The 16,488-nt window shown below is 36.1% G+C and overlaps 1 protein-coding gene across 1 annotated transcript; it reads right to left on the reverse strand.

Moving 5' to 3' along the window:
- Positions 1-13,972: 13,972 nt before the first annotated feature.
- Positions 13,973-15,586, reverse strand: LOC121228981 (uncharacterized). The gene is made up of 4 exons (XM_041112034.1): positions 15,514-15,586; positions 15,000-15,372; positions 14,284-14,912; positions 13,973-14,202 (listed from the first exon to the last, which is right to left on the reverse strand). The coding sequence occupies exons 1-4, from the start codon at positions 15,584-15,586 to the stop codon at positions 13,973-13,975; spliced, it is 1,305 nt and encodes a 434-aa protein (XP_040967968.1).
- Positions 15,587-16,488: the final 902 nt, after the last annotated feature.

A 16,488-nucleotide genomic window follows, 5' to 3' on the forward strand; every position in this document is an offset into this window, starting at 1 on the left:
AATTGTAAAAGTCATAAAAACAAAAAAAAATTATCAAAGAAAAGTAAGAATTAAACTCACATGATGTAAAAATATGAAAAACCAGCTTTCTCCAGACCTTCTATGGCATTTTGGCTGAGAAAATATGAAGAAATGTCTAGATTTTCAATTACATCATTATTTAACTATTAACTTTTATGCTATTTCCATTTTTGCCCCTTGTTCACATTGTTTTCTTACTTATTTCATACCCAAACCGTCCAGCCATTAATGTTTGGGTCTAATTGCTCTTTAAATCCATCTCTTTTAAATACTTAAGCTATTTACTCACATTTAACAAATTTTGCGCTATTTTCAATTTAGTCTTTTTTTAATTAATTAGCCATCCAAACGTTAAAATTTTCTAACGAAACTTTAATACCAACTCAATGACACTCCATAAATATTTATAAAAATATTTATAGCTCGATTTTCAACTTTGAGGTCTCGATGCCTCATTTTTGACCCGTTTGACCTAATAAATTCTTTTAATTTACTAATTTCACCATTTCACAAATTCTTCTAAATTCTTACTTGACTCATAAATATTAAATTACTATCTTGTTCAATCTTATTTGTCGAATTTAGTGATCTCAAATCACCATTTCCGACACCACTGAAAATTAGGCCGTTACAACTCTCCCCCTTTAAAAATTTCGTCCTCGAAATTTGTTTACCTGAAAACAGATTTGGATACTGTGATCTCATTGACTCCTCTGTTTCCCAGGTTGCCTCCTCCAATCCATGTGTAATGCCCCACGCCCGAGACCATCGCCGGAGTCGTTACTGAGCTGTTTACTTTTTTAGTTGGTACAATCTGACTTGGTTTTTTTCTACAATTCCACAACTTTATAAGCTACTGCCCCATATCACAAGAAAATCATTTGGGTCTCAAACTCGAATCAAGATCCTAAATTTTTCTAATTACTCTATATATCTATTATAATTTTTTCTAGAATTTTGGTTGGCCATTATACAGTTTATTATAGTTACCTGTTTCAGGACGACTGGTTGATCTGTTTACCTACGAAAACAGTTTATCTTGTACAAATTCATGATGACTATAGAAATTTCTATCTAAACAGACTCAATAAGGATTTGAAGATATCCACTAATTATACCTGTATAATTTAATGAATTTCTAAGAGTTGGAACAGGGGATTTCAAAAAACTGCTGGATATCACTAAAATTCAAATATCTTCTAACATATAATTCCTTTACCTGTTTCATTGTTTATGTGAAACTAGACATAATAATTTCAATTTATATGTTTTCCTCCCAAATTAATTGCTATATTTTTATTAAATTTTAACTCGCATCATTTTGCTGCAGTTATTCTGTTATTGGTAATTTTCATCTTTTTTATGAGTTTTTTATGCTCTAGTATCTTAATAGTTTTCCTTTAATCAAACATAATCTACACTAACCATTTCATAATTTTAATATTATAGCATTTCCTACATTTCCACAACCATACCATAGATCATTTACACATAGGTTATTGCTATACATGCCATATTAAATTTACAAGTCATTTACCAAAGTCTTCTCGGATTAGTGTGACTGAGCCTGGATCCTATCCCGACTCCTTGAGCTGGCTTGTCCAAACTACAATGGTAGAAGGAGGGAGTAGCATAAATGCTTAGTAAGTTCATATGCAAATTAATAAGTAACATAACAAACAGTTATATACCAATCAACCATTAGCATACATCACTAAAACACATATCACATTTTGATCATTTTCATCATCTTATTACCTTATAGTGGTTTGTATCAATATCAACCCGAGGGTTAAATACATACTGTCCAAAATATCCATTTCACATCACTCACCAATACTTCTCTTTACATTCGAATATTCCTCCTTGAGTAGAACTTTTACCCGTTGAACACATCGGAATTAATTCCGGATACATGGGATAATTGCATTATAAGTGCCACATATTCAATCAAGCAATCATGTAACCCGGCCCATAAGCGAACTCGGACTCAACTCAACGAGCTCGGGGCGTTCGCGTCCATAAGTGAACTCGGACTCACTCAACCGGAGTTCGGATGCCTAGTTACATCTCACGAACTCGGGACTCAACTCAACGACCGGTTCGGGACATTCGCATCCATAAGTGAACTCGGACTCAACTCAACGAGTTCGGGTGCTCAACCATCCTAGTGACATGTCACTTGTATCCTAATCTATTCCTAAGGTTCAAACGGGCTTTTTCCTCGAACACTTATCCTTGTCGTCTTCCGTAGAATGCCGAAATCAATACTCGGTAACAATTATATTTAACAAGTAGTTCACATAATTTACATATTATTTGAAATTAACCACAAAGCATACATTCATAATAAAATTTAGCATAACATATAATTAACATCAATAACTTAAAAATAACCATTATGCTACATTATTTACACATGAACTTACCTTGGTACCAAAATACAAAGATTTTGCAATTTAGTCCACAATCTTTTCTTTTCCTCGATTGAGGTCGATTCCACGTCTTTCTTGATCTAAAATAACACATTTAGCTTATTTAATACTCACATTATCAAATTAATCCTTAACTCAAATTTTGTAAAATTACAATTTTACCCCTAAACTTTTGCATATTTACATTTTTGCCCTAGGCTCGGGATTAAACTTTATTCCTTATTCTTATGTTTTACAACATGCTGATCACTTTTCTCTTCTATGGCAACATCAAATTCTCACTCTAACATGTACTTATGACTATTAGGTATTTTACGATAAGCCCTTTTACTCGTTTTCATCAACCGGTAGCACAAGTTGTCTAACATAATTTAAAACCCCATATTCTATCATAAACATCAAATACACAATTTCACCTAGGTTTTTCCAAATATGAACCCTAAGTTGAATTCTTGTTAGCATAAGCTTAATCGACTACCGGGATCTCAAAAACGTAAAAATCATTAAAAACGGGGCTTGAATCACTTACTATGGAGCTTGGAAGCTTGAAACAAACCCTAGCTATGGAGAACCCTTGAAATTTCGGGCCTAATGAAGAAGATGGGACAAAAATTGGCTTTTAATTTTGTTTTTAATTCATTTTAATAACTAAATGACCAAAATACCCTTACTACTAAACTTTCCAAAAATTCCTTCCATGTCCTAATTTTTGTCCATGAACTTAAAATTGGTCAAATTGCTATTTAAGACTCCTCATTAATATTCCAAAACAATTTCATACTAAAAACTTCTAGAATGCAAGTTTTGCAACTTATTTGATTTAGTCCCTACTTTCAATTTAAGCACTTTAGGCATAGAATTTCATCACGAAATTTTCACACAATCATGCAATCTATTCATAAACCTCAAAATAATTATAAAATAATTATTTCTATCTCGGATTTGTGGTCATGAAACCACTATTCCAATTAGGCCCTAATTCGGGATATTACAACTCTCCCCCCTTTAAGGATTTTCGTCCTCGAAAATCTTACCTGTAAACAGATGTGGGTATTGATTTCTCATAGTTTCTTCGGATTCCCATGTAGCTTTTTTCTACTCCATGCCTTTGCCACAACACCTTCACAAGTGCAACATTTTTATTCCTTAGTTGTTTGACCTCTCGAGCTAAATCTTAATCGGTTCTTCTTCGTAGGTCATATCTGGTTGTAGTTCAATTTCTGTCGGTGAAACTACATGTGAAGGATCCGAACGATACCGACGTAACATAGATACGTGGAACACATCATGAATCTTCTCTAATTCAGGTGGTAATGCTAGCCGATATGCTACCGGTCCAACTTTTTCAATTACTTCATACGGCCCAATAAAACGCGGACTTAATTTGCCCTTCCATCCAAATCTAAGGACTTTCTTCCACGGAGACACCTTTAAAAATACTTTATCACCAACTTGAAATTCAATGTCCTTTCGTTTTAAATCTGCATAAGATTTCTGTCTATCTGAAGCAGTTTCAAACAATCTCGAATTACCTTCACTTTTTCTTCAGTTTCTTTTATTAGATCAACTCCATAAATCTGATTTTCCTTGAGTTCAGTCCAATACAAAGGCGTTCGACACTTACGACCATACAATGCTTCATAAGGTGCCATTTTCAAGCTCGTCTGATAACTATATTGTAAGCAAATTCCACCAACGGTAAGTATCTTTCCCAACTTCCTTGAAATTCCAATACACAACATCTAAGCATATCTTCAAGAATCTGAATTATTCTTTTTGATTGTCCATCAGTTTGTGGATGAAAAGCAGTACTGAAATTTAACTTCGTACCTAACGCGTCTTGCAACTTTTGCCAAAACCGCGAGGTAAACCTTGGATCTCTATCTGAAATAATCGATAATGGTATTCCGTGTAATCTAACAATTTCTCTAATATACAGTTCAGCCAACTTGTTAAGAGAATAATCCGTACGTACCGGGATAAAATGAGCCGACTTAGTTAATCTGTCAACTATTGCCCAGATGGCATCTTTCTTTCCTGGAGTCAATGGCAATCCTGAAACAAAATCCATAGTAATCCGATCCCATTTCCATTCAGGAACCATAATAGGCTGAAGTAATCCCGAAGGTACTTGGTGTTCAGCTTTCACCTGTTGACAAATTAAGCATTTGGACACAAACTCTGATATATCTCTTTTCATTCCATTCCACCAATACATTTTCTTCAAGTCATTATACATTTCGTACTACCCAGATGAATCGAGAAACAACCACTATGTGTTTCCTGTAGGATCTTTGAATCAATTCCTCATTCTTCGGTACACAAATCCGATCTTTAAACATTAAGCACCCATCAGCACCAATTCTGAAATCTGATCCCGTATCAGCTTCACACTGTTTTCTTTTGGCTAGCAAATCTTGATCATTTTTCTGAGTTTCAGAAATCTCTTGTAAAAACATCGGTCTTGCTCTTAACTCTGCTAGAATCGAACCATCATCTGACACTTTCAACTAAGTGTTCATAACTCTCAAAGCAAACAACAACTTTCTGCTCAAAGCATCAGCAACCACATTCGCTTTTCCCGGATGATAATCGATAACAAGCTCGTAATCTTTCAATAACTCCAACCATCTTCGCTGTCTCAAATTCAAGTCTTTTTGTGACATCAAGTACTTAAGACTTTTGTGGTCGGTATATACCCGACATTTTTCACCATACAAACAATGTTGCCAAATTTTCAAAGCAAACACCACCGCAGCCAATTCCAAATCGTGAGTAGGATAATTCCTCTCATGAGGTTTTAACTGCCTCGAAGCATATGCCACCACTTTTCCTTCCTGCATGAGCACACACCCCAAACCATTTAGAGAAGCATCACTCTACACCACAAATTCTTTACCTAATTCGGGTTGTACTAACACTGGTGCCTCTGTTAATAACTTTTTCAATTCTTCAAAACTCTGTTGACATTCTTCCGTCCATTCAAATTTAACATCCTTTCGGAGTAATCTAGTTATAGGAGTAGCAATTATAGAAAATCCATTTACAAACCGCCGATAATACCCAGCTAGCCCTAAGAAACTTCTAACTTCAGTTACATTTTTCGGTGGTTTCCAATCAACAATGGCTAAAATTTTACTAGGATCAACCCGTATACCATCACCTGAAACAATATGACCCAAAAATCCAACTTCCCGGAGCCAAATTCACTTTTACTAAACTTAGCATACAGCTGCTTATCTCTCAAAGTTTGCAAAACTATCCTCAAATGCTTAGCATGCTCTGTCTCATCTTTTGAATAAATTAAAATATATCTATAAACACCACAACAAATCTGTCCAAGTATGGCCGAAATATGCGATTCTTTAAATCCATAAACACAACAGGAGCATTTGTCAATCCGAATGGCATAACTAAAAATTCATAATGACCATACCTTGTTCTAAAAGCAGTTTTAGGCACATCCGACTCTTTTACCCGCAGTTGGTAATACCCAGATCTCAAGTCAATCTTTGAAAACCATGTCGCTCCTTTTAGCTGATCAAACAAATCATCAATTCTTGGCAACGGATACTTGTTTTTGATTGTCACCTTGTTTAACTGCCGATAATCAACACACAACCTCATAGAACCATCCTTCTTTTTCACAAATAACACGGGAGCACCCCAAGGTGAAAAACTCGGTCTCACAAAACCTTTATCAGTCAACTCTTGCAACTGCGACTTTAATTCCTTCAACTCTGCTGGTGCCATTCTATACGGAGCAATCGAAATCGGAGCTGTTCCCGGTATCAAATCAATACCAAATTCTACTTCCCTGACTGGAGGCAAACCCGGCAATTCTTCTGGAAATACGTCCGCAAATTCACACACAACCGGCACTGATTCAACTTTCTTTTCAACTTCTTTTGTATTAATTACATACGCCAAATAAGCTTCATAACCCTTTCTCAAATATCTCTGAGTCGACATCGAAGAAATCATACTAGATAATGCCTCTGATTTATCTGATTCAACCCGCAGAGTTTTACCATTTCCACATTTTAATTCTATAATCTTTTCTTTGCAATTTATTTTAGCATCATGCAATATCGACCAATCCATACCCAAAATAACATCAAACTCATCAAACGGCAACAACATCAAGTCGGCCGGAAAGTAATGATCCCGAATCATTAAAGGACATTTCTTGCTTACTTTATCAACTATCACGCATTTGCCTAACGGGTTCGACACTCTAATCATAAATTCTGTGTTCTCAATAGGTATATTCATACTAGACACCAGTTTCATGCATACATATGAATGAGTAGAACCGGGATCAATCAAAGCAATAACATTAACATTATAGAGAGAAAATGTACCGGTAATCACATCAGGTGAGGAAGCATCTTCATGTGCCTTTATGGCATAAGTTCTAGCTGGAGCCCTTACTTCAGATTTAGCTGCTGAATCTCTGGCTACATTCTTGCTGCTTGCTTCATTTCCAGCTTTCTTGAATATCTTCCTCTCGAGTCTGCACCACTAGCTTTTGTATTTTGAAATTTTTCTTTTTCAGCTCTCTCTGGGCAGTCTCTAATAAAATGATCCGGAGAACCACATCGAAAACATTCATTTGCTCTACACGGACCAAAATGATTTCCACCACACCGCTGGCACTCAGGTTTAACAAATCTCGAGTTCCCTACACTGGCTGCCAAAGTAGTCTGGGATTTAGGACCCACATTTTGCTTCCTATAATTCCCATATGATTGCCCAGCTGAAGCTTGGGAACGAGGATTCATATTCTTTGACTTTCTAGGTTGCTGTGAAAATGAACCGCTCATCGGTCTTTTCTTCCAATTTCTAGTCTCAGCCTCTACCTTTTTCTTTTCTTTAAGTAGTTCTTCAGCCTTGCAAGCTCGATCAACCAGTACTACCATTTCTTTTAGTTCAAGGATCCCGACAAATACTTTAATGTCTTCGTTAAGCCCGTCTTCAAATCGTCGGCACATCTTGGCTTCTGTAGGAACATATTCCCTGGCATACTTACTTAATCGAACAAACTCTCTTTCATATTCTGAGACTGTCATATTACCTTGCTTCAGCTCAGAAACTCTTTACATTTCTGATCAATAAACCTTTCACTAATATATTTCTTCCGAAACTCTTCTTGAAAGAATTCCCAGGTTACCTTCTCTTTCGGTACCACCGAAATCAAAGTCTTCCACCAATTATAGGCTGAATCTCTCAACAAAGATGTAGCACATTTCAAACATTCTTCAGGTGTACAAGATAATTCATCAAATACCCGGATAGAATTTTCAAGCCAGAACTCTGCTTTCTCTGCATCATCATCAATATTTGCTCTAAATTCTTCAGCCCCTTGTTTACGAATTCTGTCAACAGGGTTCTGTGAAATTTTATCATATCCATACCTTGAGGCATCGGGGGTACAGGTTGAGGAATTGGGGGAGGTGGGGGAGGTCGTACATTTGGGTTCGTACGAACGAACTCAGAGTACCATGCACTCATCATTTGGAGAAAGGCTTCCCGACCCCTTTCTCCTCCTCCCTGACCAACAGTAGGAGGTGGATTTCAGTCGGCGCTGCTCCTTCAGCCGGAGCTGGCGCATTACTCTCTACTTCATCTGTCACAGCTGGATCGGGATCCATTTACTATATAAAAACCTTTAAAAAGGTCAGAAGTCGTCACACTATCACAATTCATACATATGGCATGTATAGCAAAATCCGTACATACAAAACGTAGTCCGAGAACCGACTAAACCTGCTCTGATACCACTAAATGTAACGCCCCCACGCTCGAGACCATCACCGGAGTCGAGTATGTGGTGTTACTAAGCTTAGTTTAACATTTTTAGAACTTTGGATTATTGTTTCTACATTCACAACTTTTAAGCTACTTGCGTCATAGTCACAAGAAAAATCATATCTAGAGATTCAAAACTCGAAATCAAGATCCGTAAATTTTCCCTGAATTTAGACTCGTATACCTATCTAATAAATTTTTTCTAGAATTTTTGGTTGGGCCAATTAGTACAGTTTATTAGTTAAAGTTACCCCTATTTCAGGACTCGACTGGTCTGACCTCTGTTTACTACGAACCACATTTATCTCTGTAAAAAATTCATATGACTATGAGATTTATTTCTACTAAAACTAGACTAAATAAGGATTCTGAGGATATAAAATATACCACCTAATTATATCTTTGTAATTTATAATGAATTTCTAAAGTTGGAACAGGGGATTCAAAAACTGCTATGACCCTATTTCACTAAAATTCAAATATCTTCTAACATATAATTCCTTTACCTGTTTCATTTGTTTCATGTGAAACTAGACATAATAAGATTCAATTTGATATGTATTCCATCACCAAATTCAATTTCTATGATTTTTAATAAATTTTCAAACTCGCATCAGTGTTGCTGCAGTATTCTGTTTATGGCAAATTTCATCTTTTTTATGAGTTTTTATGCACTAAGTATCTTAATAGTTTTCCTTAACATCAAACATAATCTACACTAACCATTTTCATAATTTATCATTATCAAGCATTTCCTCAACCATTCCACAACCATACCATAAGATCATTTACACAAAATAGGTATATTGCTATACATGCCACACTTAAATTTACAAGCCATTTACCAAAAGTCTTCCGGATAGTGTGACTGAGCCTTCGACCTATCCCGACTCCTGAGCTGGCTTGTCCAAAACTACAATGAGTAAGAAGGAGGGAGTAAGCATAAATGCTTAGTAAGTTCATATGCAAATAATAAGTAACATAACAAACAGTTATACCAATCAACATTAGCATACATCACTAAAACACATATCACATTTCTGATCATTTTTCATCATCTTATTACCTTATAGTGGTTGTATCAATACTCAACCGAGGGTCAAATACATACCTGTCCAAAATATCCATTTCACATCACTCACCAATACTTCTCTTTACATCTCGAATATTCCTCCATTGAGTAGAACTTTACCCGTTGAACACATCGGAATATAATTCGGATACATGGATAATTTGCATATAAGTGCCACATATTCAATCAAGCAATCATGTAACCCGCCATAAGCGAACTCGGACTTAACTCAACGAGCTCGGGCGTTCACGTCCATAAGTGAACTCGGACTCAACTCAACGAGTTCAGATGCCTAGTTACATCTCACGAACTCGGACTCAACTCAACGAGTTCGGACATTCGCATCCATAAGTGAACTCGGACTCAACTCAACGAGTTCGGATGCTCAACCATCCTAGTGACATGTCACTTGTATCCTAATCTATTCCTAAGGTTCAAACGGGCTTTTTCCTCGAACACTTATCCTTGCCGTCTTCCGTAGAATGCCGAAATCAATACTCGGTAACAATTATATTTAACAAGTAGTTCACATAATTTACATATTATTTGAAATTAACCACAAAGCATACATTTCATAATAAAATTTAGCATAACATATAATTAACATCAATAACTTAAAAATAACCATTATGCTACATTATTTACACATGAACTTACCTTGGTACCAAAATACAAAGATTTTGCAATTTAGTCCACAATCTTTTCTTTTCCTCGATTGAGGTCGATTCCACGTCTTTCTTGATCTAAAATAACACATTTAGCTTATTTAATACTCACATTATCAAATTAATCCTTAACTCAAATTTTGGCAAAATTACAATTTTACCCCTAAACTTTTGCATATTTACATTTTTGCCCCTAGGCTCGAGATTAAACTTTATTCCTTATTCTTATGTTTTACAACATGCTGATCACTTTTCTCTTCTATGGCAACATCAAATTCTCACTCTAACATGTACTTATGACTATTAGGTATTTTTACCGATTAAGCCCTTTTACTCGTTTTCACTCAAAACCGAGTAGCACAAGTTGTCTAACATAATTTAAAACCCCATATTCTATCATAAAACATCAAAATACACAAATTTCACCTATGGGTATTTTTCCAAATATGAACCCTAAGTTGAATTATTGTTAGCATAAGCTTAATCGAGCTACCGGGATCTCAAAAATGTAAAAATCATTAAAAACGGGGCTTGGAATCACTTACTATGGAGCTTGGAAGCTTGAAACAAACCCTAGCTATGGAGAACCCTTGAAATTTCGGCCTAATGAAGAAGATGGACAAAAATTGGCTTTTAATTTTGTTTTTAATTCATTTTAATAACTAAATGACCAAAATACCCTTACTACTAAACTTTCCAAAAATTCCTTCCATGTCCTAATTTTGTCCATGAACTTAAAATTGGTCAAATTGCTATTTAAGACCTCTTCATTAATATTCCAAAACAATTTCACACTAAAAACTTCTAGAATGCAAGTTTTGCAACTTATTCGATTTAGTCCCTACTTTCAATTTAAGCACTTTAGGCATAGAATTTCATCACGAAGTTTTCACACAATCATGCATTCATATCATAAACCTCAAAATAATTATAAAATAATATTTCTATCTCGGATTTGTGGTCACGAAACCACTATTCCGATTAGGCCCTAATTTGGGATATTACAGCATGTCAATGCCATAACACTTTTACTAACGGTACTCGTTTATTCCGTAGTTCTTTAACTTCTCGAGCTAATATTTTCACTGGTTCCTCCGAATAAGCCATATCTCATTGTAGCTCTATCTCAGTATGAGGAATCACATGTGAAGGGTCTGATCTATATCGTCTCAACATAGATACATGAAATACATTATGGATCTTCTCAAGTTCTGGAGGCAAGGCCAATCTATAAGCTACCGGACCGATCCTCTCAATGATTTCATATGGTCCGATAAATCGTGGACTAAGCTTTCCATTTCTACCAAACCGTAAAACTTTTTTCCACGGAGAAACTTTCAAGAACACACGATCACCCACATTGAACTCTATATCTCTTCTTTTCAAATCTGCATACGACTTTTGACGATCGGAAGCAGCTTTCAAAATTTCCAGAATAATCTAAACTTTCTCTTCAGTTTCCCGAATTAAATCCACTCCGACTAATTTCGATTCACTTAATTCTGACCAATACAACGGGGTTCTGCACTTCCTTCCATACAGAGCTTCAAACGGTGCCATTTTGATACTAGCTTGATAACTGTTATTATAAGCAAATTCAGCTAAAGGTAAGTACCTTTCCCAGCTACCACTGAACTCGAGTATACAACACCTTAACATATCTTCCAAAATCTGAATCACTCGCTCTGATTGTCCATCTGTCTGAGGGTGAAAAGCTGTACTAAATTTAACTTAGTACCTAAAGCTTCCTGTAGTTTATTCCAAAATCTCGAAGTAAACCTCGGATCTCGATCAGAAATAATTGATGTCGGCACCCCATGTAATCTCACAATTTCTGACACATATAATTCCGCTAACTTATCAAGTGAAAAATCTGTTCTGACCGGAATAAAATGCGTCGATTTAGTGAATCTGTCTACTATCACCTAAATCGAATCTTTTTTCTTCGGAGTCACTGGCAATCCAGATACAAAATCCATCGTCACATGTTCCCACTTCCATTATGGAATCATTACGGGTTGTAACAAACCTGTAGGCACTTGATGTTCAGCTTTTACCTGTTGACAGATTAAACATTTTGCCACAAATTCACAAATTTCCCGTTTCATACCAGGCCACCAATACATTTTTTTCAAATCACAATACATCTTCGTACTACCCGGATGAATCGAGTACATACTACTATGAGCCTCTGATAAGATATCCTTCTTCAATTCTAGAGTATTCGGGACACAAATTCTATTACGATGGTATAACATACCACTATTATCAATAGAGTAATCTAAGTTCAAATTATCCCGAACCATTTGTCGTTTCAACACCAACTTCGGATCTTCATCTTTCAATTCCCGAATTCGTTGAAAGAATACTGGTTTTGTCTTTAATTCAGCTAATATAGAACCATTTTCATTAACAGACAAATGAGCATTTAACGCCCGAAGAGCAAATAATGATGATTTCCGACTAAGTGCATCTGCCACTACATTTGCCTTACCCGGATGATAATCAATGATAAGATCGTAATCTTTCAACAGCTCTAACCATCGCCTCTGTCTCAAATTCAGCTCTTTCTGCGACATTAAATATTTCAAACTTTTATGGTCTGTATACACATAACATTTCTCTCCATATAGGTAGTGTCTCCAAATTTTTAAAGCAAATACTATGGCAGCTAATTCAAGATCATGTGTAGGGTAGTTCCTCTCATGTGGTTTCAACTGTCGAGAAGCATATGCTACAACTTTTCCTGACTGCATCAATACACAACCTAAACCATTCAGAGACGCATCACTATATACTACATATGGCACACCTGATTCAGGCTGAGTTAACACCGGAGCCTCTGTCAACATTTTCTTTAATTGATCAAAACTTTGTTGGCACTCATCAGACCATACAAACTCAACATTCTTCTGTAATAATTTAGTTATCGGTGAAGCAATCAGTGAAAAATCTTTCACAAATCGACGATAGTAACAAGCTAATCCAAGGAAACTTCGTACTTCCGTAACATTCTTTGGAGTTTTCCAATTAATCACCGCTGACACCTTACTCGGATCTACCCGTATACCATCAACTGACACAATGTGACCCAAGAATCCCACTTCATGAAGCCAAAATTCACATTTACTAAATTTTGCATATAACTATTTTTCCCTTAATATCTGTAGTACAATTCTCAAGTGCTGAGCATGCTCGGATTCTGTCTTTGAATAGATCAGTATATCGTCAATAAACACAACCACAAATCTATCCAGGTAAGACTGGAAAATTCGATTCATTAAATCCATAAAAGCAGCAGGAGCATTTGTCAAACCGAATGGCATAACTAAGAACTCATAATGACCATACCGAGTTCTAAAAGCTGTTTTCGGTACATCACATTCCTTTACCTTTAACTGATAATACCCAGATCTGAGATCTATTTTTGAAAACACTGTAGCATCCTTAAGCTGATCGAATAAATCATCAATACGAGGCAAAGGATATTTATTTTTAATTGTTACCTTTTTCAGCTGCCTGTAATCTATGCACAGCCTCAATGAACCATCCTTCTTTTTCACAAATAAGACAGGTGCACCCCGTGGTGACATACTCGGTCTGATAAACCCTTTGTCTAACAGTTCTTGCAACTGCGCTTTTAACTCTCTTAATTCTGCTGGAGCCATTCTATACGGTGTCACTGATATGGGAGCTGTTCCTGGAAGCACATCTATCACGAACTCAACTTCTCTATCGGGTGGTAAACCTGGTAATTCTTCAGGAAATACATCCATGATTTCATTTACAATATATAGTTGCTCTAACTTTGATTTAGAACTTCGAGTATCAAGAATATAGGCTAAATAAGCCTCATTTCCTTTACGCAACAATTTCTGAGCAGACATAAACGAAATCATTCTAACCATGTCATCCAAATTCCCAGACTCAACCAAAACAATATCTCCTGTTTGACATTTCAAGCTAATTCATTTTTCTCGACAATTCACTACCGCGTCATGTTTCATTAACCAGTCCATGCCCAAGATAATATCAAATTCACGAAAGGGTAGCAGCATCAAATCAGCGGGGAAATCACAGCCCTTAACTTTCAGTGGACAGTTATGACATATTAAATTAACTACCACACTTTGACCTAACAGATTTGTAACTTGTATATCATAATCAGTAGGCTCAACAAATAAGTTCTTTTCAGATGCTAACATAGTGCAAATATATGAATGAGTAGACCCAGGGTCTATTAAAGCATACACAGGAACATCATAAAGATAGAAAGTACCAGCAATTACATCTGGAGCTGTTGCTTCTTCTCTAGCTCGAATGGCATAAGTACGAGCAGGAGCCCTAACTTCTGATCGGCTAGTAGTATATTTCATACCCGAACGAGTAGCCCCTGTAGCACTGCTCTGACCAGAGCGTCTTCCTTTTTGAGGAAGAATTTTCTGTTTCTCCCTCTGTTCCACTTCTTCTACTTGTAATTGGGGACAATCACGAATAAAGTGATCAGTGGCCCCACATTTATAACAAGCCCCTAACTTACTTCTACATTCACCGGGGTGACTTCTTCCACATTGTTGACACTTAGGCATTTGGGTATTTTGTACACTAGCCACACTAGCAGCAAGTCTGTCAGATGCTTTGTAATCAGATTGTCTTGGCCTACTTTTTCCTGATCTTTCCGGTACTGAAGTGGCTCGACTGAATTCCTCTTTAGATTTCTTCACTGGTAAAGCCGAAAATGACTTAGATGCACTTCTTTTGAAAGATTCTTTACTTCTTCTATCTCGTTGCATCTTTTTATTATATACTTCTTCAAGCTTCTGAGCACGATCTGATAGAACAACAAATTCTCGTATCTCAATGCCCCCTATCATCATTTTAATCTCATCATTAAGCCCTTCTTCAAATCTGATACACATTTCTTCTTCTGTGGGTACTATATCTCGAGCATATTTGCTCAGATAAACAAATTCTCTTTCATATTCAGCCACTGACTTGTTTCCCTGTCGCAAGTCGAGAAATTCTCTTTTCTTCTTATCCAGATATCTTCTACCGACATATTTCTTCTTAAATTCATTTTGAAAAAATTCCCAAGTGATCTTCTCAGCCGGTACAACAGCTTCTATTGTTTCCCACCAGTTATAAGCTTCTTCTTTCAATAATGACACGGCACATATTAAGTAATCATCTGGTGAGCACGCCATTTGCTTAAAAACCCTCATTATACTTTGTAACCAATATTCAGCTTTAACGGGGTCATCATCTGTTCTTCCCCGAAATTCTTCAGCCCCATGTTTTCTGAGCTTTTGAAATGGAGAACGTTTGCCAGATTCAATTGTCGGAGGAGGTGGAGGAGCAACCGGGGGTACTACAGATGTTGAGATAGGGGGAGGAGGTTGTGTAGTCTGATTTCTTTATCGCACATTCTCATTATACCACTGATTCATGAATCCATAAATCATATTTTTGAGTTCTTGTTCTCGCATCAATGAAATCGGAGCTTCACTACTTGTTCCTTGTTCAGAGGTTTGTACTCTGCTATTAACTTCTTCTTGCTCAGTTTGTTCTGGTCTATCTGACATCTTTTCAAATCGAAGATAATCTATAATAAAAACAAGGATTAGATCGGATCATACACAGCACACTATCACAGATTTATATGGCATGTAATTCTAGACACTTTTCACATCATACATATCCCGAGAATCGGCTAAACTGAAGCTCTGATACCAATAAATGTAACGTCCCTTACCCGAGACCACTGCCGGAGTCGAGCACAAGGCACTACTAAACTTATTTGAGCACTTAACCAAATTTAGATAATTTATATCATACTTTTTAGACAAGCTGTCCAACTGCGTCATAGTTGCTAAATAATTCATATCTCGAGTTATAAAACTCGAAACCCAAATCCATAAATTTTCCCCAAATTTATACTCATATATCTACTTACCAATTTTTTTTATAATTTTTGGTTGGTCCAATTAGTACATTTTATTAGTTAAATCCTCCCCTATTTCAGGGTTTGGCTACTTTGACCCCTGTGCACAACGAACCAAATTTCTCTCTGTACAAAATTCAAATAACCATGCCGTTTGTTTCTCTTTAAAATAGACCTAATGAGGAATCCATACATATATATTATGACTCATAATTATTTTTGTGAAATTTTTAATGATTTTCTAAAATAAGAATAGGGGAACTCGAAGTCATTCAGACTCTGTCTCACCACAATTTAAATATCTCATAACATAAAATCCAATTGCATGCACCGTTTCCTCTATATGAAACTAGACTCATTAGGCTTTAATCTCATTTTTTTCCAGCCCTTAACTCAATTTCCAAAATTTATGGTGAATTTTCAAAGTCAAACTACTGCTACTTACCAAAAACTATTTTAGTACAAATATTGTTAACTAGTTCATAACATCTTTACTTCAATTCATTCAAACTCTATACATGCCATATAAATCTTTAAACATAA

The sequence above is a fragment of the Gossypium hirsutum genome, chromosome A05 (assembly GCF_007990345.1).
Source record: "Gossypium hirsutum isolate 1008001.06 chromosome A05, Gossypium_hirsutum_v2.1, whole genome shotgun sequence".
Lineage (NCBI taxonomy): Eukaryota > Viridiplantae > Streptophyta > Magnoliopsida > Malvales > Malvaceae > Gossypium > Gossypium hirsutum.